Source organism: Corvus hawaiiensis, chromosome 13 (assembly GCF_020740725.1).
Source record: "Corvus hawaiiensis isolate bCorHaw1 chromosome 13, bCorHaw1.pri.cur, whole genome shotgun sequence".
Lineage (NCBI taxonomy): Eukaryota > Metazoa > Chordata > Aves > Passeriformes > Corvidae > Corvus > Corvus hawaiiensis.
This window is the reverse complement of record NC_063225.1, coordinates 21,037,990-21,062,145: the sequence shown is the minus strand read 5'-3', so window position 1 is coordinate 21,062,145 and position 24,156 is coordinate 21,037,990. Positions and strand designations below refer to the sequence as shown.

At 45.9% G+C, this 24,156-nt stretch overlaps 1 protein-coding gene and 2 long non-coding RNA genes across 13 annotated transcripts in view; 2 read left to right on the top strand and 1 right to left on the bottom strand.

The window, feature by feature from the left end:
- The window catches only part of LOC125332880, a 104,379-nt gene extending 95,309 nt beyond the window's left edge, over positions 1-9,070 (top strand). The window contains exons 19-25 of the long non-coding RNA XR_007206645.1: positions 351-2,300; positions 3,722-3,781; positions 4,038-4,251; positions 5,034-6,036; positions 7,227-7,343; positions 8,159-8,215; positions 8,369-9,070. This is a non-coding gene — a long non-coding RNA (uncharacterized LOC125332880). The remainder of the gene's footprint in view (positions 1-350; positions 2,301-3,721; positions 3,782-4,037; positions 4,252-5,033; positions 6,037-7,226; positions 7,344-8,158; positions 8,216-8,368) is intronic.
- Positions 1-9,772, bottom strand: part of LOC125332881 — a 31,371-nt gene extending 21,599 nt beyond the window's left edge. Inside the window, exons 1-5 of one of the 2 annotated variants that reach the window (XR_007206646.1) lie at positions 9,707-9,772; positions 8,942-9,023; positions 7,951-8,170; positions 839-2,336; positions 372-649 (exon numbers count right to left, since the gene is read on the bottom strand). This is a non-coding gene — a long non-coding RNA (uncharacterized LOC125332881). Of the gene's footprint in view, positions 1-371; positions 650-838; positions 4,059-7,950; positions 8,171-8,941; positions 9,024-9,706 lie in introns of those variants that run through there. The other variant, XR_007206647.1, reaches the window with a different exon arrangement.
- A 163-nt stretch (positions 9,773-9,935) lies between these two features.
- Positions 9,936-24,156, top strand: part of NEO1 (neogenin 1) — a 171,998-nt gene continuing 157,777 nt past the window's right edge. For 9 of the 10 annotated variants that reach the window (XM_048318233.1, XM_048318232.1, XM_048318235.1 and 6 more), the window contains exon 1: positions 9,937-10,240. In XM_048318233.1, coding sequence (XP_048174190.1) covers positions 10,126-10,240 — 115 coding nt within the window. In that variant the 5' untranslated portion in view covers positions 9,937-10,125. Of the gene's footprint in view, positions 10,241-24,156 lie in introns of all 10 variants that reach the window. The other variant, XM_048318236.1, reaches the window with a different exon arrangement.

Genomic DNA, 24,156 nt, shown 5'->3' with positions numbered 1-24,156 from the left:
CTGCAGTGTCACCCTACCCACCCCGGGGCCAGGAACTCCGAGCAGGGATTTTGTCCACGCTCCAGGCTGTGTTGGCATTCCCACATTCTTGATCATAGAATCCCAGAATGGTTTGGGTTGGAAGGGACCTTAAAGACCATCTTGTTCCACCCCCTGCCCTGGGCAGGGACACCTTCTACTAGCCCAGGGTGCTCCAAGCCCCATCCAACCTGGCCTTGGACACTGCCAGGGATCCAGGGGCAGCCACAGCTGCTCTGGGCACCTGTGCCAGGGCCTCAGCACCAAACACAGCCAAGAATTTCTTCCCAATATCCCATCTAAACCCACCCCTCTTCTGGTGTCCATTTTAGGTGAAGTGCAAGATGCCTTACCTTTGTCACTTCTAACGGGACAGGCATCATTCACTTGGCTCGACTGAGAATTAGTGAAACCTCTCACGTGTCTCAGCCACCTGTAGCCAGGAACAAGACCAAGTTCTTCCTCTTCCTGGTGTGGAAACTGCTCACAGCGAGGTACATGCTCTTGGGTCTGAGTTCCCACTGCTCCCATCCCACAGCAGGAGCCTGTGCACAGCAGGTGCTTCTTCAGGAGCCTTCTGCAGGCACCACACCCCAGGCACTGCTGCATTTGCCTGAAATTGGAGGCAGAACTTAAAAAAAAAAAGAGAGACAGTAAGAGAATAGGAGTGGTTTTGAGGATTTTCTTCCTGATGTCTTTCACTGGTACTTTTTTACAGCTTTGTTTTTAAGCTGAGCATAATTCATGAACTCTGCTCTTTAGTAAAAACACATGTTAACAGCAGTAGTAGCAGTAAACATAAAAAAAAAGCCAGCCATACTATGCTTTGTGGTCCCCTGTGCTTTCTCCAAAGGCAGTGCTTCCCAGAATATCCTGGCAGCCTCAGGAGTGGTGGACACCGCGATGACACCCCAGAAGGAGCAGCTGAGTGCTAGTGATTGCTGGAGGTTGGCAGGAAAACACTGGACTCCCGTCTGAAAACACAAACCCAACAGATCACAGAGCAAACGCCAGCCTGAAAGAGGGGTCAGAGGCAGATTGCAGCCCTCTGGGACTGGGAAAACAGGAGATTTGTGAGAAAGCTTTTCTCCCTCTGTCAAATCTCTGTTATTTGTTACCTGCCTCAGAAGGCTCACGGCTGAAAAATACCATTGCTTTGCTTCGTGGAATCTAAATGTCCACATGATACAGACATAAACCTCAATTTCTTCTCAGCCCTCACCAAAGGTTTTTGGTCACAGAAGGACAGTCTTTTTGAGAAATTCATTTTTGTTGAAAACCTACACTTCTGTGCTTTCAGAAACGAAGGGCACTTCTGATAACAACTTCTGATAGCCTGAACATCTTTCTCTACCAGTTCCCCACTTTCAGCAGTGTAAGTTTGTTCCAAGCATCTAAATTCTCTCCAGTTTTTGGCAGTGATGCTTCTTAGCTGAACTCCTTTGGGAATGTGAAGGCATCTTGCTTGTGCACAAAACGTCCATTGCCTGTATAGCATAAGAGCATTTTCCTCCCAGATTCCCCTGCCAGCATGTGCCTTCCACTATGGGAGGAGGAAGAAATGCATTTCAACTTCTGGTCCTTCTAAGAGCATCCCTCAAAAAATGTGTATTAGTGGGCAGGGAAGCAGGTGGAGCAACAGCCTGGGCAACATTTACTGTGTGGTGGTTCCTGGTCACAAGGAGCTGGGATCAGCACCTTCACCTCATCTTGGAGCAGTGGTGTTCAAACCCCACCAATCCCTGCTGGAGTCAACTCCCAGCCTGTGGTTTTCTGCTGCTCCCCCTGCTCCGTTCAGCATCTCCGAACACCTTTGTGTCTCACTTGGACAGAGTCACATTCTGACCTCTGAGACACATTTCATATTTCTCAGAATCAATAACTTCCGATGCAGTTGCAGGAATACCGGGCAGTCGATAAGTCCCGTCAGGTTCCGTTAGGAGGAAAAGCGGAGCAGCGTAAGGATGACATTTCTTAGGGAACTGCTATCCGGGCATATTTGTTGTTTCAATTTGTCTGACTTCAGGGCTCAGCCAGGGACTGCAGCCTGTAGCACTCATGTAATTTGATTTTAGAGCTGCCATTCAGGTGCTGAGGGAATAACAGCAGCGGCAGAACCCCTGTGTGGCAGCAGACCCAGCGATCCTGACGTGCCGAGTGCCCAGACCTGTCAGGGAGAGCCGAGGGCTCACGGCTCCTTCACCCACGTTCCACATCCCTTCGGAGCTCCTGGTCTGCTCTCCTGGCTTTGATCACCGATCCCCTGGGACGAGCATAGAAAGGTGGGAGAATGATGATGTTTTTGCAGAAGTGTTGCCCTGAAGGGACGTTTAAACAACAACAAAAAAGTGAAATGAATGTCTGTGAGAAGTGTCAGATTGGAGCTTGAGGAGTCAGACTCTTCACCTGTCTGAAGGCTGCCCACATTTTCCCTGCCAGAGCTCTCAGTGCAGCACCATTCCTTGGCACAAAGTGTGTTCTTTGCTTTTTAAACTGTCCTTGTGTCCCCACATTGCTCAGTCCTGCAGCTGAGAAAGACTCAGACTGTGCTGATGGGGGTAAGAGGGTGGACTGGTAACACTAGGAAGGAATATTGGCTAATTTACCCTGGTTTTAGAGTTGCTTAAAAATTGCAAGAGGTTAGAAATGATTTAAAAATAAAATTTATGCAGAACGAGTCAAGACATATCCCTGCTTTTAAACCAGGAACTGCTGGGAACAGAAGCTTGTTTCTCTCCTTAGTAAATCAGGGCTGTACCCCTGCTATTGCTCTCTGGGAAGAGACCTCCCATGCTCTCCTCTGACAGCTACATCACCAAGGCCTTGTCCAGATTTTTGCAGCATTCCCAGGGGCTGCAGCACAACCTTTCCCGGCAGGAAGGTGCTTTGGGAGGCACCACGACCACAGTACACAGACCCCACGGCAAAAGAATTCCCCCAGGACTCCAGGCATCCTTCAGTGGCATACTACGAGCCTGGGGAACGGAAGCCCTTTGTAAACCAGGTCTTGTTCTGAACAGTTTAATTTTACAACAGTTCGAGCTTGTCCATTTGTCAGACAACGTGGTTAAAATGAAGAAGTCCAATATTTCCTCCATGAAAAATCCATTATATTTATAGGAAATTCCTTCACAGCATCTGAAAGGGTGATGAGGTTTGTCTGAGCATTCCAGTTGGAGGAAGCAAAGCCAAAACTCTGACTTTAAAGGGCTCTCTGTGAGCGCATGAACAAGATCATTTCAGCAAACAGGACTCTATCCCTGTCCCAACCTATTGTCCAATGTCTTTATTCCTTCCTGTTTCTGTGGCTCATTGTCCCTGTCTTCACCACGTCATAGCAATGACTGGTTTTGAACTGTTGAATTAGTGGACTGAGGTAATTTTGTGCATATTTACTGTTCTGTCACAAGGTTTTAATAGCACTCTGTGCCTCCAGTTCCTGCCACTTAAAGCAGAGGGACACTTCAGCCACTATATCCAAACAATGACTCCTGGAATAATTGTTTCTGTATATTCAGTTTTAAACACCTAAAATCATAGTCTGAGATACAGACCAAAAGGAAGGACACCTGTGGGAGTTGTTGGTGTTGACAAACCAGTCAAGTCTCTTTGGTCTCAGGTTTTGTGTGGACTTGCTCATCTAACTCTGGCTGATCTGTTTGTATCCCTCACAAGTAATGTGTCCTTTTCTTTCCATTTCCAGGAGTTCCCCAACACATCCTATTCCAGCCATATGACCGAACACCCCAGCTGACCCTTTCAGGTAACACACAGAAAGGGCCGGGCTGTGCTGCTGTTGATTCCTGCCACGGGCAGAGGGGAGGTCTGTAAGGTGTGCTGGGATCCCCGGGAGCGACGGGCTGTGTGTTTTTCAGGCATCCTCTGCTGTTGGTCTGTTTCTTTGATTTCCCAAGCCCAGAGGCAAATGACTGTTTCTATGTGCTAAGCATCAATTCTTGTCCTTTTGTTCTTATCCTTTCTCCTCTCCACGGTTTTCCTCTCGCTTTGAATTCTCTCAGAACACTGCAGTCTCACTTCCCCTGGCATAGGAGAAAACGTGATGGTGTTTACAGAGCAGAAGCACTGGGACTCAGGAGATGTGAAAGGTGGCCCTGCTGCTCTACCTCCAACACCTCTCTGTGGTTCTGCTTTCTGACTTCCTGTCAGGATAACCTGGACTAAAACCCCTCTGGGCTTTTCCTGTGTGATCCTACAGTGTCTGCCCAACCTCAGGTAAGACCTTTAGGCATTCCCATTATATGAATGAGAACAAGATTGTTGGTGTCAGTAATTAACATTCTTGTGGGATTGTTGGAAATGCTTTGGGATAAACACCACCTGGAATCCTGGCCTGGTTTATGTGGTTTTTAAGATGCAGAGGAGACTGATCCTGTTCGCACGAGAGGGCATGGACCATCTGTCTCCTCTCTTACTGGGTGTGCAGGGAGTCTTTCAGTCCAAAGATGAGTTGCAGTAACTCAGGGAGAAGTGGGACACTGGGAAAGTGTTCCCATGGACAGCGGGAAAGAGGAATGGAGACTCAGTGGTCAGTGTGTCGCCAGTAATGATCACATCTGAGATCAACAACTAATGACAGCCACCAAACCAGGAAAATACAGTCACTGAGAATGCTGTGAGCACCTGTGGCACGGTGTCATCCCACGACAGGCGTCCAGACATGAAATCTCACTCTGCTGACACGGACGGCAAAAATCCCGTTCACTGCAATAACATCAGGCTTTCCCCTTGGGGGTTACCTGCATTTCTGTCCTTCTGGATGCCCAGAGAGCCACATCCCACATCATTATGCACTTCCTGATAACAAATGCATTACCCTTTTCTTTTAAACTGTGGATCAGATTCCAGTAAACACTGCATCTTGGATTCTAGGTTTCCTCCACCTACCTCTGAAAACCTTAAATAAACAAACACTGGATTAGAACTCAGCAGCTCCCTTGCTTAGCGATGGAAGCCTTTAAAAGCATTTTACACCAACTGTCCTGCTTGTGTTTCAGACTCTGTCAATCTAGGACTCAAGGAGCTCCACCTTCCTCTCAGACGTCCTGGGAAACTCACCTCAGTGATTGGAAGGTCTGCCTCCATTTATGACCCTCCCTGACTCCACTGAGGAGCTGGAACTGCTGTTGACATCAGGAATGACAGAAGTGTGTGCTGGGGTTGGAGGGTTTCTGGCACATGACCTGTTAACCTAGAATTTGCTCGGCAAAGTCCAGAGGATGACTTTTAACCTCAGAGCAGTTTGCAAAACCACATCTGTGATCAATAAATGTGAAAAATAAATGAAAAAAATAAATCTATCCCCTATTGAAGGATGAAAGACAGCACACCTTGCTGGGCACTGGTGCTGGAATCGGGATGGAGATCAGGAATAATTGGAGAGGTCATGTTGCCAGAAGTTGTCCGTGGATGGAGCTGATGCCTCACACGAGGGAGGCAGCACAGAAGGTGAAACTGAAGGTATCTCATAGCTCTAAGTCTTAAACTTAATGAGCCACGTCTTTATTTGTGCTGCAGCCCCTTCTTATCCCAAATTGCCTTAACCAGCTGCCAGAGGATGCCCGGTAACGAAAAATTCTCTGGATAACAATAAATTGGTGTAACGATTCAGTGTCACCTCACATCCCGCTAAGCAATAGAGAAATCACGGTGAGAAAAATAGGCACGACCAGAGTGGCACTGAACAGTGCAATCCTAATTCCATCACCCTTCTTGTGGGCGACAGATAACCCAGTGCAATTTACAGCCGCTCTGAAGCGGCTCCAAGTCTCAGCAGGAGTCGGGAAAGCTCAGCGTAGCCTCGGGACTGAGGAGTCATAAAGATCAGGGGAGTTGTTGTTCCATAACCTTGCCTCTGCATCAAAACCAGGGGGCTGGCTTGGAATGGGAAGCACTCCAAGCAAAACACAAAATTTTAATCACCGAAATGAAGGTCCTCCTCTGGCTCCCTCTCTGGAGAATAGTCTGTCTCTGCTGATCATGCACAGACTTCCAAAGAAGGTAAATTTTGGATTTAAATCTCTACGTCAGTGTGTGAATGACAGCGTTAAGTCTTGGCTGTAAGGCTGAGATATCGCCAAGAAGAGAAAAACATTTTTTCCACTTAAGTGGCTGAGGTAGAGGAGGTAAATATATTGTCTCCCACTATTAAAGGGTGAGGAAATCATTTATACATGTGTATTACACCTTTGCACCTAACAGTGGTGGTTTTTTTAAATTCAAGAGTCTAAAAGTTTAGAAATACCAACACTAAGGTGGCCTGTGCAACTGTAATTTGTCCCTTCCATGCATCTGCATTATGATGAAGTATTTAATTGTAATTAGATCACACACTGTTCTTTCAACAGGTTCCTGGCCTCACTCATTGTACAGAATAGACTGTGCTCACTCAGTAATCATTTTATTTTCTCCTCGCTGTTCACTGTGTGGCCCATGCTTTATTTACAGCAGACTATTCAAATATTGTTCTGAAGACAGATTTATTCATTTCCTCCTGAGCTTTTCCATGGGACTCATCACTATGGTATCCAAGTGCTTCACAAACTCGAATTCATTTTCTCAACACCGGAGCGAGAACTGGTGTTGTCCTTATTTTACAGACGAGGAACTCGGCCATACAGACAGAATAGTAAAAAATATCTTTTCATTTCAGAGATCCAATTAGAAATACTAAATGGCCCGATTTTGTCAGAAAATAGAACATGGCCAACCATCTAACCGAGTCAGAAGTTGTATAAATTCTCAGTTATTGCAGATTTATCTGCAAGAGCTCTTCACTTCTGCAAGTCAGGCTTCAAAATGTCAGGCTAGGCACCTGGGCAGCACTGACTGCACAATTAGTGCAGCGCAGGGCAGGCTCTGCTTAGGGACTGTGCTTTGCATCCCACAGATTCCCGAGGCTAAAAATCCTTTCTGGGAGCAGCAGTCACCTGCCCCACCCACAGTGCTGTGCTTGCTCGCCCCTCAGTTCCTCACGTGGTGCATAAAACACCTACATCTGATTTTTACAGTAAATGAGGTGGAAGTTGTTGAGGCACTTGCCTGGGTTCCCTGACCTTGGTTTAGTGTCTGAGCCTGGCTTATCCTTCTGCACTGGCCACCTTTATGCTGATGTTTGGTAACTGGGTAGTGTGTTACTGTGCAGCCTGAGTACTGTTGTTTTATTGAATATGTACTTCTTTCCCATGTAGAGATAACGCCAGCAATGTAATCCTGGGCTGGCACCGATGCAGGCCATCAGCAATGTGGAAATTGCCCCGTGAGGGATGTCGTGGTTGGCACAAGCTCCAGCACTCCAAGGGGGTGAGGTACATTCTCAGTGTATTTCAGGTACCTGCTGCTGACTGTTTTCCAGGTGGTCTTCATTCCCCTTCCTAAATCCTCACCTTTCTGCTCTGCCTCCCTTCCCCAGTTTCTGTCATTCCTGCTCCTACATCACTGTCTCTAGTGAATTCCCTCTTCCCACAGGCCCTGCTGCATCCCGTACCCAGCCTCGGGGTCCTCCTGCCTTGCCCCGCTCCAGCTCTTCCATCTGATCCCCTTTGCCCAGCAAGCTCTCCCTCAGCCCTTGACCAGACCAGAGGGACAGCTCCCAGTCCTCCCAGGCTGCACATCCTCCTCCCAGAAACTTCTCCCATTCCCACTCTGGTTTAAAGTCTTCTCCCAGCAGCCTGGCTTCCAGATTCTTTCTTATCAGCTTTGCTTTATCCCTCCCTTCAGGCAGACCTGTTTTTCCTTCTGGCTCCCCGTTCCCTTCCACCACGCTGGAGAACCTGTCTCTCTCCAGAACCTCTGTGCCTGCCAACTTATCTGTCCTGGACCCAGTTCCCATCCCCACTGTGTTTTTCAAGGAGCTTCCTGCTCCGTGTTTCCCAAGAGGACTGGAAGGACAGGTTCCCTGTTCGCCCTTCCTACCTGCAGACATGGCATGGTCCAGAGCAGCCAGGAACTGGAGCTGCAGGTCCAGCTCTGATCTCACAGCCCTGGGTTGTGATGAGGATGGAGCTGCTGGGAAGCGGAAGTACCAGGAGGCCCTTGCTGAGCACCAGCAGGACTTTCAGGAGGGTTTTCGTGGTGGGGTTCGAGGGAACACCTCTGACAAAGTGACCATTCTCATTTTCAGACTAGAAAAGCCCTGACAGAAGGAAGAGAAGGACAAACGTTTATAATTTAACCCGAGGTATGAACTTCAGATGCTTATATTTCAGCACAGTGGTTAGTCTGGCCCTATTAAACACGACTGAGGGCAGGATTTTATGATGGGAATTGCTAACCAGCTTTAATAGGAGTTACACTACCAGTCCTGCCTTTTAATCACCACTTCCATTTTCAGGATAAATTGCAGCTGGTTGCTGGTAATCCTTGTGACATATCAGATAGCAGCGTAACTCGGCAAGGGCAAGCTGGAGAAACCCAAACATCTTTCTGAGGAGGTAATTATTCCATTGTGAAAATGCCCCGGGATATTTTTAGTGGCCAAACCCCCTGTTTCCTGACAGAAGCATAAAATAATGAAGCAAGTTTCACAAGGAGAGACGCCTCAGACACCTGTATTAGCTGGTGCTTTGCAGTCACGTCAGCGTTTAATTCGCTGTGCGCATCCCCGCATCCCTGTACGGCAAAATCCACACCTGCGTTTGGGGCACTGCACACTCTGCCAGCGTCTGCCTCGCAGAAAACCCTCTCCATAAACAAATCTGCAAATCCCGCTGGATCAGGGAGAATTTCACGGGAATATAGAGCTGCCTGCAACAAGAGGGACACCCTTGCCACACACACCGAGGTTATCAAGGGAAACTTTCCTCAATGAGAGTCTCACAACCAGCGTAAAAGCCTGGGTTTTTTGGAACAAATGATTTAAAATTAGTTTTAAAACATTTTGCAACATGTTTTGCGGGGTATGTACCCGTGTTTCACGTTGTGCGGTGCCCCAGGGGGTCCAGTTGTCTCCCGGATACCTCTAGCCCCGGTGCCATGTAATTTACGTCCTGAAAGAGACAATTCAATTAGTCAATAATAAAATGAGCAAGGACACCGTGTGCGTTGTAAAAATATAATTTAGTGGGTAACAAGCTGAGATGGAAAAAATATCAGGGTACGCTCCATATGAAAAATGAAGGAGGAATGTATATTTATAGCTTTTATTGTGTCCTTTGTAAGGAGACTGGATCCGGCAGTATGGCTGGAACCGGCTGGTAACGATGCGGCATTCCAGTGATTTGGATTTGAATGGCAAATGCTATATAAAACTAATTATCCCCAGGAGGATGAAAATACATTGCATTTGCCTTTTCGGTGCATGTCTGGCCTTTTCTTCACGTTATTTATCTTTGAGAAGCATGTTTACTGGCAGAGGCGACATCCCGAACAGAGCAGCCGAGTTGCTCCCCAAGAAAACAAGTTTCCGCAAGTTATTTTTTTACGTTTAGTTCGATTGCGGGTTTCTTGGCGGCTCTGGATTGCTGGTTCCCAGCACCATGGCAGAACAGGGCTCCCGCTTCCCACACCCTCCGGCTCGCCACATAGCAGGGATACTCGGATTGGTGCCGAACCGTTTGGTTTTCCATGTTTTTACGCGTGGAGAACGCGCAGGTCCCGCACCCACGCTGGGCTGGTCCTGGAGAGGGGAAAGCACGGATTTATTGCGTTAAAAGCCAGGAACTTCACCTACCGAACGCCTGAGGGGAAGGGGGGGCAGCGCGGCGCCCCTCCGCGGAGGGCGGCGGCCCCGCCCGCGCGCGCAGGCGCGGTGGCGCGCGCGGGGGAGCGGGCGCGCGCACACCTGGCGCGGGGGTCGGGGGCGGGGGGGGGGGGGGGGGAGGAGCGCGCGCATGCGCGGGGCGGGGGCGGGCGGGCGGGAGGCGGCGCGCGCCCCGCGGGGTCCGTGTGAGGGAGGGACGGAGCGAGCGAGCGGCGGAGCCCGGCCCGCGATGGAGTGAGGGAGGGAGCGCGGCCGCTCCGCCCGCCCGCCGCTCTCCCTCCGCCGCCTCCGCGCAGCCCGCCCGGTAGGGAAGGAAGGCAGGAGGAGCCCCCCCGGGGGAGGGGCTGGCGCTGGGTGCAGCCCGGCTGCCGGGCGCGGAGAGTGGAGCGATGGCGGCGCGGAGAGCCCGGCGGCTCCTCGGCTCCCTGTGCATCGCCCTTCTCTTCGCGCAGCCCGCCCCGACCGGCGCCGCGGCGCGGAGCGGCTCCCGGAGCCTCCTCACGGGTAAGAGCGCGGCGAGACCCCGGAGGCGGCGGGCGCGGGGCTGTGAGGGGGCGCGGAGGGGTCCCGGGGGCGGCGGGGCCCGGGGCGGCCCCGGCGGGGCGAGCGGTTGCCGAGGGGCTGAGCCCGCTCCGCTCCCCCCGTGCGGGCACCAGCAGAGGCCACTGCGCGCCTCGGGGAGCGGCGGCGGTGCCTCCCCGCGAACAAGGGACACCTGGAGCCCCGTCTGCGGGGGACTGAACGCTTCACCCACCTGTGCTCCCGGCTCGCTGGCGCCCGGGAAGGGAGCCGGGCACACCTGAGGGCGATCGAGCTTCCAGCTCACCCGTGACGGGAGCAGGGCACGTCTAAGGGGAATCGGGCTTGCAGCTCACCCCTGAGGGGAGCCGGGCACGGGCTGGCTCTGTCCCGGCTCGGGAGCGGTGCTGGAAGCGACAGGGACTCGGTACCGGCAACCTGTGGAGAGAGAGGAACTTGCCTGGGAACTGCCGCAGTAGCCCAGAAATGAGCGGTCTGGCAGCGTTTCAGCCGCGGTAGTTCTCACACCTTTAACCATTGTTGTCTTTAATGGTCCATGATTGAATCCTGGTTCTTTATAGGCTACGGAAAACGTAATCTCACCCAGGTGAGGCAGGAGAAGGCTCTCTCAAAAGCCCTTGCATGAGACCATTAATACCACAGAAGCCTCCTTAGCTTTGCAGCGATGTTATCTGCTCGTTTTGCCAAATACTGGCTTTAAAAAGTAACTTCTTTATTTCCTTCTTGCCAGCAATAAGCTAGTAGGAAGCTTGAAAGAAAATTTGGTCTTGAATGCTGAGTGCTGGGATTTAAAAAAAAACCCCAACACTGTAGGTTGATTGAATCGTAATATTTTAAGAGGAAAGCTCTGTGTAAGTGGACTATGGAAAAAGCTGCTGATCAAATGAATGTTTTTTAGCAACTTGGGAAAGTGAGAATGGTTGAATTCTGACATTAAATGGTATAATCGTTCTGTTTCAAATCACATTAGGCAGGATCGTCCATGGTGGTTCTCATGACGGAACCATGTGTGCTGACTCCTGTTGACAGGGAATATTTTTATTTATCCTCTTACACAGTACAAGGTTACTTTGCAGATTCCATGTCTGAATCAGGTTTTTTTTTTTTCTTTTGAAAAATGTTGCAGTTTGACTCTAAGATCTGCAGAGTATGTGTAACAGATAAGTTACTTTGTAATGTGTAAAGTCTTGCCACGTGGTGATTCTTTTCTGATATTCCTGCTCTCCTGATAGCTCAGCGGTCTTACGGTTGTGTTGGTAGCTCTTTGCTAGTTTAAAATAATCCTTTATGGTTTGAGGAAATCAAATTAGTAGATGAAGTTGTGTCTGTTGGAGAATATGTGAATTAAGTCTGCAGAGGGGGAGTGATGTGCTGAAATGATATGGAATGAAGCCATCATTGGAGCTGTTTATCGGAGCAGGACTTTGGGAGTATCACTGTGGAAATCTTGGAAGTTCTGGTGATCTTCTCCTCTCCTCTCTCTGCTGTGGAAGGTGCCTTGATGCTGTGTCCATGGATGCTGTCCCATGGGATCCCTGGGAAGGACCAGGAGCTGGGCTTTCCCTACCTGAGGGTGTTTGTACCAGTTACTTAGAGGAAAGGGAGAAAGGCTCTCTTAGTTCTTTGTCTCAATGAAGAGGAGACACTTAACGTATAGTGGATGAACTTCATTTCAATTCACACTATTTCCCACCTAATCGCTACTATTTTTTCTTAAATGCAGGATGTCCCACATACTTTTATACGGGCAGGTGGGAGGCGGACTTGCAAGTCCCTCCCTGCTCACAGGAGAGGGAGTTGGTTACAGATGTTCCATGGCATGAAAGTTCTTCCCTTGGAGTTTAGATGTGAGGGGGATAGTGCTGTCTTCTGCCCCATGCTTTGGGTGAAGCTTGATCTCTTCAGGATGCTGGGAAGAGCCTCCTTAGGCTGGTGCTGAGGGCTGGAGAGGTCGAGGAACACCAGGTTTGTAGGTCCAGGTGGAGCTTTAGCTGTGGGACTCACAGCTCTCCATGTCAAGGCTGCTTGCTATGTCCAGAACAGGGGGTTTTAATGCAAAAAAAGCCCATGCTGGTGTTTTAGTGTGGGTAAAAGTGCCATAAATGAGCAGAAGTTGCAGATTTGGAAGCCCATATTCTTTGTATGGAGTCATGTGTGTTGGAGGGACATTTGATCCTATCTATAAATAGCTCTTCATGGCTCTCTGAAGAAGAAAAGAGTGCAGCTGAATTATTTTACGAAAAAAACTGTATAACTTCATTTATTTGTGTATCTGCAAACATTAGTGTGTTTTCCAGTCTGGTTGGTTGCTTTGCAGATAAGCCAAGATGAGCTGCTGATTTTAGAATTAGGACAGTGTTTCACTTAGCTGAGGGAATAAAACAAATCAAGAAGAAGCATCGAATTAAGCTAAATCCTGCCTCCTATAACTGTTTGTAACTGAGTTGAGATGAGCATAAAAACTTGGATCTATACAGGATTGCATTATTAGGAATAAAAATGATGCTGGTGTCACTTAATTTTTAGTAGGAAAGCTGTGATAGCCTATATACACCATTAAGATTGCAAATGAGATTATTCAGAAGCAGGAAATTTGTTCTGTCTCTCCCTGGTATTCTTGAAGTCCTTGGAATCGATATGTATTTTGTTTTTAGAGGAGAAACTGCTGCTTTGGGAAGTCCTAATGGAGCAGAATTAGCAATTGGTGGGCCTGCAGCTGCACGAGGAGCCCAAGTGAAGGGGCCTGTGAGCAGCAAGTTGGGAACTGCTTCCAGGTGCTGCTGCCAGGGATGCTCCTCCTGGGAAGTGACAGGGAGTATGGAAAGCTAAGGATGGCAGCACAGATCGGCTGGGGACCCTAGAAACAGCAGGTCATCATTTGTTTCTGTTTTGTGTGTGCTGCTTGATTATTTCTAATTATATCCCAAGTTAAAAATAGAGCAGAAATATTCAGGTCTCGTTTACGTCCCAAGTCAGTTTATCACCGGTCTCCCTGCTTGATATTCCTGTTCCATATGGACAGGTTGCATATGGCTTTTGCAGTGCATGTTTATTAGTCATCTAAGAAAATTACTTGACTGGCTTATGAAGCTTTCCTAATAAACTAACACTTCAGTTTCAAAATTGTCAGGTGTGTACACACCTGTGCTTAATGTTCATCACAGTGAAAAGCAGCAAACAAAAGGTGTCATAAAAAAAAAAAAAGCTTGGCTGAGTTACCTTGTGCTAACTTATCAGTGTAAGTAAGGAAGTTACATGTGGTAGATGTTTCCTTATACAAATAAGAGTATTTGGTTGTTCCCGATGATAAAATGCCCTTGTGATTACATGACATTAACCTTCAGCCAGAGATTGTCAGAGAAGTCTGAAGACTCTGTAGGCACCTAAATGGAGTTTGCTGCATGGCCAAGAGAAGGAGAGTGATAATAAATGAGTGAGGAAATGCAGTGGGAGTTTAGGAAAACTACACAAGGAGCAGTACAATATTCTGCTTAAGTTTTGCTTTCAAGCTATAAAAACATTTAATTTGGGCAACATCAACCTGAGCATCATGGGGGGTTTGAAAGTGAATTTTTTTATCATCTCCAGTTTCACGGAGATAATTTGGTGTGTAAAATGTGTGCCAGTGTTTGTAGCCAACTTTTCTAAACATGCAGTGGTTTTATACCTGCAGGATGTTTAAAGGTTCACTTTGCATTGCCTATGAGGAGGTATAACTGGAGTTGTTGCTAGTAACCCAATTAGTGCTGGTTTCCCGTAAGGAATCAGTGCTAAGGTCGGGATGTCACTTTGGTGGAAGGGAAACTGCACTTCAGTTTAGCCAGTTTGTAGGGATCTCAGTGGCTGCAGGGCCCAGATTGCAGCTTCCGTGCTGGATCCAGAAGGGTTTATTTACCTTCCTCTTAGGGTTGCGGAGTAGGTATTCAGCCCCTGAGAAGTCCAAAGTCTCGGTGCAGCCTTTGGGAATGGCAGTGGAGGTACAGGCCTGTGTTTGCTTCTCCGGTGTGCTGGGCTGAGAGGGGAGAGCTGCCTCAAACACCGGGGTGCTGCTTGGATTGTCCTGCTGGAATACAGCTCTGTGCCTCGAATATTGAAACATAATGCCTGAGGCTATTGATTTTTAAAAAAGGCAAAATAGTTCTTAATGGAGAAAACGCCTCAGCGCAGTGGAAACAGTCATATTTTACTGATTGGGTGCTATTGATTTCGTCCTCCAGTGAAATTGCCAAGATGAAAGTGGTAATCCTGATTAATTCCATCTAAACAGATAAGCCTGATTTGTGTGTGTACAGTTGCAGGGTTTGGTAGGAAAACTGAAAGCCTGCTTTATGTGGTCTATTACGTGCTTTAATTTCCAGGGTTTTTACCATTTAGTATTCATGCAGAGGAGCATCTTAATTTTGCAAAATAAGCGGACTATCAATTTATGATAAATCCTTTTTGCATCAGTTAAAATATTATTTTTTTTCTCATTAAAGCTGCCCTTACTGAAGGCAGTGAAAGAATTGGAATGTTCTGCTGCTAAACTTTCTTGGGATTTTGGGTAATTCCCTGGAGTGCATAACAACCGCAAGCTGTTTGATTTGTGCAAAAACAGAAGAGGTTTAATTTTAATGAAAAATAAGAAATTACTCTAAAAAAATTCTTTTTTTTTTTTTTTTTTTACACCAAGACTAAACTTATCACTTCACTTGTTGCTTTTGAATGTTTTGGGATTGGATGTATTAGAAGGAAAATAATTACAATTAAATCCCTAAAGGTGCTGTTCAGACAGGACTGTCCACCTTGGGAACTCACTGGGCTCCAAATACATAAACGTAGGTATTTTTAAATGGCATCACTGATTCTCACTGCCAGTCTCTGAACTTTGCTGGTTCAGCTTTGGGTTTGCTGTTGTGATATGACCAGGACTGAGTATGGCATTTTTGGGAGGGAATGTACTGGTCATTCAGTGATGTAATGGTGTTTTATTTCCTATTCCTCTGACATTCTAGTTTTTATAGTTTTTCCGTGAGAAATCTTGTTTTAAGTTGATCAATAGAGAGAGCTTTTCCCCCCTCAGAGTGTGTTGTTCTGCATATGTTAGCAGTGAATTTTCTTCACTGTGGAGCTGTTTGTGCAGCTGGCTTGGTGCTGGTTACCACTGAAGAAATTCAGATGTTCTGCTTAGCCTGAATTTCTTCATTTGCACATTTTAATCTATTGATCTTCTTTTCCTTAGTGCATTGCAGAGGCTTTGGCTCGTATGACGGACTGTTTTTTGATGGTGTGGATTTTGATGATTCAATTCTTTTGGGTCTCTTCAAAGCATGGCAGCTTGGTGATAATTTTTGGTATCCTCTAGTCATACAGTTTTGTCTGGAGATCTTTTAAAAATGAAGAAGCTGTTTTGTGATTAAATTACCCACTAATTCATCAGTCTGCTCAAAGAATTTGTGTACTACTGCCTTTTGTAGTTAGATTTTAATTGTTACCTCTATGGGTGTGAATCTTACTGTGTTTTTATTATGTTTTATTTTACTACTACCTTAAAACCCCATGCTTTTGTACTTCTGCCTGCTCATCTCTTAAAACAAATGTCACTTTGTCTCTCCTAGTAGGCACCTATGTACTTGATATCCTTTGGGTTTTCAGTGCTTCATCACCATAACTCTGTTGGACTTTGCCATCTGTTTATGTTTTTTAACTTTCTTTTTGGCTTAGAAGTATGGATAACTTATGAGGGGTTTTAATTCTAGCTCATATATATGGACTCTTAATACATTTCACCTTTGTTTTTGTCTGATGCCTGTCTTGGATGTCTTGAAGCTGTCAGGTTTTGTGACACTGGGTCAGAGCATGTGTCCGTAGCCAGCACAGTTGTCTGCCATTATTATTACTATACTTTGATGAATTTATCTTGTTTGATGTGTTTTTAACTCCTGTGACATGTGTCCAGTGTTGCTGCTGACCTCGGGGTGAGCAGCACAGAGCACGCTGTGTGTTTGGCATTCAGCAGTCTGAGGCTGTACCAGTGTAGGCTTAGCTGCTGTTTCTTGCCTATTAACATATTTAAGTTAGACTTGATATGGTTTTGAAGAGACATTGTGCTTCTCTACCTCTTCCGTTCATTTCGTGTTCTGCATGGCGTTTCCAGCCATTTAACGAGTGCTTTTCTGGGAAAGTTTAATTTATTTATTGGGTATTTTATGATGATATTTTGAGCCATGGTGAATCTCAGTTTGTCTTCATGTTTATATGACACTATGAATAGATACAGTATCTTTCTGTATTTTAGATTATGTATTTATAACACAGCACTTCTCCCTACGTTGTCTGGGATGTAAAAGCTCCATCTCTGATTGTGCTGGTCCAATTTTTTTCTCTTTCATCTTCCTTTTGGCAGAGCCACCTTTGTGTTACTGCCATCACTAACAGACTTGAGCACTTGGAGGCAGCTTCCAGGTTTTTTTTCATCCCCTAGTTCTCAGTGTAATTGTCCCACAGCTTGCTTCCACTTGGGCTGAGATGGAGTCAAGCCCTGTATAAGCTTCATCTTTCTTGGCTTTCCTCTGTAGTTAATGAGCCTGAACATCTGCTCTTAACACTGCTCTGTGGTTCGTGCATTGAAACCTTATAATGTAACTGTAGCGAGGAAGGGAGAGCCACAAATAGAGGAGTTTGGATATTCCTTCTAAAAGTAGAACAGGCTGCCAAGAGTCATTTAAGTCATTAGACCTGTCATGACTTTTAAAATTGAAAAGTGGAGTCTAACGTGTCCTCAAAATTTTAAGAGAGGTCACATTGCTTAAAAAAAAAAAAATCAAAGAATCTCAGAATCATTTAGGTTGGAAAAGCCCTCCAAGATCGAGTCCAACCATTTTCCCAGCAATGCCCAGTCCACCACTAAACCATGTCCCCAAGTGGCACATCCACATGTCTTTTAAATGACTGAATAATTGCTTGAAATTATGGCTGTTGTAGTGTTGTGCATAGCAGAGAGGAAAGCTGGGTGTTAACAAGAAGATGAAATATTTCCAAAAGTGATTTATAAAGCCAAATGTTCCTGTTTGAAAACAGGCAAAGAAAGAAGTATAAAAAACTGGAAATAAAGGAAAACTGCATCCAGAAACATTTTTCGCTGTGGTAGGACACCTCAGCAGTTTGTAGTACACTCCAGTGTCATTGGGATTGGAATTTTTAGTGGTGGGGTGTCAGCACTCACCTTGCAGAAAATCCAGGTATTTGTCATCGATTTGTGAATCTTTCATTAGAAATGTTCTTGGGCAGATAGGAAACACAGCTGAGCTGAAGTTGGAGCCAAATGTTAATCCTATTTTGGTGTTTAGTTTCAGTGTTTCAAGCTGGCAGTGCCACTGCAATGAGGGGGTACTGTACCCTTCCATTGGCTTTCCTAAGTGTTTGTGAAGGATGTAGAGAATTGGATCAGTTCCCTGCTCTTCTGCCTGCATCAGTACTCGTGCTGGCAGAAGGGAGAGGGTGACACGGGCACAGGGAACGGTGCCACCGGGAAGCCAGGCTGCTTTTCTGGTGGGGGTAGGGATTGGCTTAGAATTGGAGTATGAAAAGCACTGTGAACAAAATAACATTGTGTGTCTCATGTCACCATTTTAGTCTTTAATTTTATGTATTACAGCATATAAATTCCAGATCTATAGACTGAAACTTTCTCAGAAAGCATGCATTATTGTTTTTCAATGAATTTGCTAATAAAATGTTTCATAAAAGTTCATCTTTGGATTGGTAACGAATTCGCAATTCAGCTTTAATTACTGCTTTGGTTTGTAACTTTTTTCCCCATGCTGAAATTTTGTTTGTTTGTTTTTCTGGTTCTGAAGTGGGAGTAAAGCTACAGGTTTCATCTTAAAATACTTAGCCTTGAGGAAAAGAAATGCAAAACTGCCCAACAGGTTGTGGTTTCAGAAAAGGCTGGAGGCCTGACAGCTCTAAATACTCACTTGCAGAAGTCCAGAGAGAACCTTCATTGATGATGCTTGTCGTGTGTAGCGCATCATTTGTATCAGCTGTACTGTAGCTTTTTGGGGCCTGGACTTCCACAATCATCCCTATATCAATAATGAAATCCTGTAAGGACAGCACTTCATGGAAACCTCGTTGGAAGTGTAAGGAAAACTTAGATGTCATAGGGTGTGACAATATGGTAGTGAAGGGATGTGGGAAGCACTCTTGACAGCCAAACCAGCCCTCCCAGGGTAAGGAGAGTTCCAGCCAATTTAAAGACTCAGGATGACATGCTCGGTTTTTCTCGGGGAAGAATGAACATTGAAATGAAGTGCTGGGGCTGTGCACATCCTGAGAGGCTGGTGGGGAGCTGAGGGCTGCTTGGGGGTGTAGTTCATGAGGTGGAAAACCCTCCCTGCCTGCACTGTGGTCTGTTTTGCTGTGTTCTTGGTGGTTCTGCAGAGCAGTTAAGGGGGGAGAGTGTTTTGAAATGTCTTGGTTACCCCTTTTTACTGAAGGAGATGTTGATAGTACAGAAGTAGAACTCATGGGGCTGATAGACCCACCTCTGCTAACCCCTGTAAGGGTGCAGGGCACCGTGCCTTGTGTCAGATGGTAAAGGGACAGTCCCAGGGACTCCACCTGAAATCACAGCAGTCTATTCTTACTCATTTGCAACAGCAAATTTAATACATTTTATGGGACACTGTTTTCATTAGCATTAAGAGCTCTTCGAGAGTGCACCACAAATTTTGGGTGGGACGGCCCTCCTTCATCATTTTCTCAAGTTGCTTCCTTTTCTGCAATCTGGCAAGGCTTGTCTTCTGTTTGAAGTGTAAAATACCTTATTTATCTGAATCTTCACATGTTCTTGTTTGCTCATACCTACTTCAGGTCTTCAGAGCCTTAATTTTAGGTTCTGTAGTTCTTCTGTTGCTATGGATTCTTTTTACTTATCTCGTTATTTGAAGCTAGGGTAGGTTTTGAAAAATACTGGGTACTAAGAGATAAGAGATGGCTGAGATACCTGCAGTGATTTGGTAACCAGTTTGTGTTGTGGTTTTACGTAACTTTTTGGAGATGTGGATAAAAGAAAACCCACACAAACCATAGCTGCAGAAAATGGAGTGTCCTGGTGGCACAACTGGAAAACCTTGGCAGTTCCATCGAGTGTAAATTCGTGTTCTTCCCCTTCCAATGTGTTGCCTGTGAGTACAGATATATAGGATTTCTTGTAGGTGATGTAAATATTGTAGGTCTGCTCTAAACTGAGGGGACAGAATCTGCAAGGCAACACCACAGCATGTGAATGGAGGTTTTGTATTTCATGTCTGAGATTTTTGGAGGGGGGCGAAGTTGACTTCTGAATGTGGAAAGAGGAGAACCAGGCATCAGATGCACCTGAAGCAGGATCTGATACATTCCACATTCTAGGTAGTGCTAGTTAAGGGCTTTTCCTGGTTCAGCTCAATTGGAATCTCGTGTGCTCATGGTAACGGCATTAGCAGCCCCAAATCTGAAGTGTTGGTTTTCTAAAGTAACATTTTCCCAGTTGTTTTCTTTGCTGTTGTTGCCAGTTTTTCATTTCACTGAGGAAATCAGTCTAAATGGAAAAGGCCAGCATTCACAGGAGCTGAAAATGTATCTGTGCTGGATCTGATCTGTGTGTGCAATTTGGTTTGTGTTGTTTGTTGTTCACTCTGGAACTTCTGTGGAGGCACCACTGCTCAGGGCTCTGTAGCAGAGCTTGAGCCTGTGCTTTGGAGTTTCATCTTTGCTTTCACATTCATCCTGGGTAGACTTTATGACTTTAGTGTAGCATTTTGAAGCATGTCCTTTACTGATTTATTAAAATAAGAGCCTGTAAGAAATAGATTTTTGCCTTTACTTTTATCTTGTGTGATGTTAAAGAAACATTTTCTCCAAGTTCAGCCTATTCAAGTTATTCTTGATTCTCAGAAGGCTTTGAAAGATTATCAAGTGCTTGTTTCTGTTATTATAGATTAATATATGGAGCATATCGATTGCTTAAATCTAATTTAGTTCCTGCCCTGTGAGTAACTTTATCATTCTTAACTTGTATGCTGAAGGGCTGTTGGTTATTGTGTGTGAGCACGATGAGTGGAGGTGATGGTGTTCATTTAAAAAAAGAAAATAATAACTGGCTTTTGTAGATTGTGCCTCACAGCTACTGGTGGTAGCAAGTGCCTTGTGGAATCATTACCAAATGCAAAGCTGGATTCACTGTCTGTCTTGACTGTGATTCCCTTGGGATGCAAAGCTGGATTGAATTAGTAAACTGAACCTCAAATCACAATGCATTCAGTGAACTACCTATGTTGCTGGCATCTAATTTCTTCTAATTTGTGCAGTCTTTCACTGTAGTAAGTGGATGGTAGGTTGTGTTGATGTTTTATATCAGTAAGACAAAGACTGAAAATTTATTTGGGTGACTTGTCATACAACAAAACCGAGAAGTGGTTTTAAGTTACGGAGTTTTAAGTACCTTTCAGGTACTGGTAGAATGGGGCCAGTCTGTTCCCTCGTAGCCAGGGAACTGTCCTGGATGTTAACTGCTGGTTTTCTGAAAACTTTCTCACAAAAAAGTGGTTTCACAAGCAGAACTTCATCTTCTTTCAGGGCTTCCAGAGGTGCTGCGTGGGTAAGGAGCCATTACCCATCCTCTGCAAAGGAGCAGGAATATTTCTGTTTTCAGGAAGCTGTTACAGCTTTTTAGGTAGAGTTTTGGAATTCTGCTAACAAGAACACCTTTTGCTTTATCACCTGGAAAATTCTTCTTCAGGCAGTTTCCTACAGACTGATAGGCAGGTGTTAGATGCTGACCAAACTGGGTATCACTGTAAAAGCAGAGCCACATTTAATTCAGTCTTCAGCCTTTTATGACAGTAACAGTTACATTTGTGCAGACTTAGAGCAGTTGGAATCAGAAACATCCATGCTCCTGCTGTAATTGCTTCTATACACTTCCAAGGCTATAACACAGCCTTCAGTGGTGGCTGTGCAGATGTAATTTCATTTTGAGGTGCCATTTCCTAAATGCTTTTAGAATAAAAAATATAATGCTTGTGTCCCAGCCTTCTGATCTGCATGTGAACGGAAAGATGGATCGAGGAATGTAGCTGGAATGGTCTCTGCAGGTGTGTTACTGCTCACTGTGAATGAGGTGGGGGAATTAAAGAATGAGCTTGAATAGACCAGTAGGCAGAAAACAACTTTTAAAACCTCCAAACCCTTTAGTTTATGTAACTGTAACTGCCCTGCATTTTTGTATACCAGTGAGCACACACATGACTCAAAACCTGATTAAGACGGTGTAAATATTTGGCAAAAATAGCTCATAAATGCTATCTTTGAGCAGGCTTTTGATGCAGGAAAGGAGCAGCTGGACAAATTTGCATTTACAAATCATTTACCTTAGGAGAAAGCTCAAGTTCAGTACCTTATCACAAAGGCATTGCACGTTAATTATTTATCGTGAGCTTTGATGCCGGGGATCTTGCTTTAATAAACCGTGCTGGGGGAGGTGGCTGCTGCTCGTTTTAGCTCAGCTCCTCCCTCCCCTCCGGGTAAACCCTGCAGTGCCTTTTCTAAGAGTTTGCCTCCCAAGTTACTGCTAAGTTGGATTTCACAACTTTTTGTTAAAATTAGAAACGTCTCTGTGATATGTATTTAATTGCTGTGGCTCTGTCATCCCTGTGTCTAACTTTGTAGTCTCTATAAAGATAGAACTGGACCTGATTTAATTTCTCTCTTTTACATATGTTTTTGCACTTTCAAACTTTGTTTTACAGAAAATGATCAATAAAAAATGTTTATCATGAAAGTCTGATTAGAACTGTCTGTGCCATCTGTACTTGGCTTAAAAATAGAAATTTGGTGGTCTCAACGTAGAAAATGTAAACTGCTTTGGTCAATAGGACAGTCACCTCAAGCTTGTAAATTCTTGAGAAACTGTGCTGATAATGTGGAGATATTTTTGAGCATGACTGTAACACCATGTAAGATCTTTCTGAAGTTACTTCATGATTTTTGGAGTATAAAAATAAAGATTTTTCTTAGACTGTACTTCTGGAACATAACCTGGTTTGCGTCATCCACAAGCTAAACTTAAATAGCAATTAGGAAACTGTAAGTCTTGTAGTTAAAATCCGTGCTGGAGTTTAATCAGAAATTCTCTGTATAGGTCTGTTTTCTGGTGGCTTTTGTTTTCAACCCTGGAAAAATCCTGTATTTCCCTTTACCTTTTGTCTTTGGGAAGGTGTATGGGATGGATAATATACACACAGATGAAGAGTCATGGAATTGTTTAGATTGGGAAAGTCCTCTGCGATTGCTGAGTTCAGCCGTTCCCCTAGCACTGCCAAGGCCACCACTGACCCATGTCCCCACGTGCCACATCCGCACCTTTTAAATCCCTCCAGGGGTGGGAACTCCACCACTGCCCTGGGCAGCCGTGCAGGGCTGGACAGCCCTTTAAGTGAGGGAATTTTCCCTGATATCCGAACTAAACCTCCCTTGGGGGCAACTGGAGGCTGTTTCCTCCAGTCTCTTGGGACAGCCGGCTCCACCCTCCTGTCAAGGGGTTGTAGAGGGCAATAAGGTGCACCCCCCCCCCGCCTCCTTTTCTCCAGGTTTTGTCTGGCTGTACATGCATGGGGCTCTGTGAGGATGTTGGAGCTGTAGGACTCCTGAGAACTGGCATGGGGAGGGGACAGTACTCTCCCTCCACCCCAGAATTCTTAAGAAACACGTGCACTCTTTCTGTCAGCAATTAGCTTTCCAAGTAAACATTGAAAGGATTTTTAAATACGTGAAGAGGAGGATAATTATGAGAATGTTACTACCTTAATGTGGCCTGGAAGCCACACTGGGATTGAATAGTTTAATTTAAATATATTTGCTTGGCAAAGGAGGTGAACGCAAAATCCAAATCTGAATTCTGTAGTGAGGGCCTCCTTCTTCAGGACCGTTTTCTTTGTTAGCCTGGTGCTTGGAGCCTTTCTCAAGTGTTCCTCATTGTAGAAAAAATGTTTTTCTTTTCTTAATGCTTTTTTTTTTAAAGCACTTTAACCCTTGACCACTCTGTATGAAGTTGAATAGGAGAAGAATAGAATAGCTGGCTGTGCCTGTGCCCGGGATGGAAATAGGAAGAGATGTTTTGCTTTCTAATTTTGCTTGTTCTCGTGGTTTTTTTCCCTTAGTGTAAGTGCCAGAGCAGGAGTCTGCCCTCCTTAATGAACGCTTCCAAACGTTGGCTGCATCCTGCGGGAATGTGAAAGTACCAGCGAATTTTTAGAGGTCTTAATTTGTCAGAGGCTCAACCCCCACCGTTAGCGGCTGTAATTGAGGGTCATTCCCGGTATTGTGACCCCCCCCAAGCCGTCGTCGATGCCTTTTCGTGGGCTGGGGATGTTCGCGAGTCGCTCCCTTCCCGAGGGCTGCTCTAATCCTGTTGGGGATATTTTCATTGCCTGACCGAGCAGAGGAATGTCTGAGGCCGCCGCAGGGGGCTGGGGAGAGCTCTTGGCCATCAACGGAGCGGGCTCCAGGCGCGCCGGGAGCGGCTGCCCTGCCCTGGGAAGCACGGCCGGAGCCCGGCGCATTGTCCTTGTCCGGGAGGAGGAGGAGGAATAGCCCACACCCGGCACCGTACACTTGCGCCGGCAGAGATGAGGGTGGATTTCTGCAGCTTGCTTTGCCTTTCTGTATCGCTGGGCACAAAGGAGCAGGATTACAACCTTCACCTGCAGCGACTCTTGCCCTGCCCTGCCCTCCCATGCCAGCCCTGGCTGGTGGGAGTACCAAACCCACAAGTTTGCAGATTGGTAAATTCCAGAAAGACTGAGAACTCAAACTACTGCTTCCAGCATGGCTGTCAAAGACAAAGCTTTTCCCAA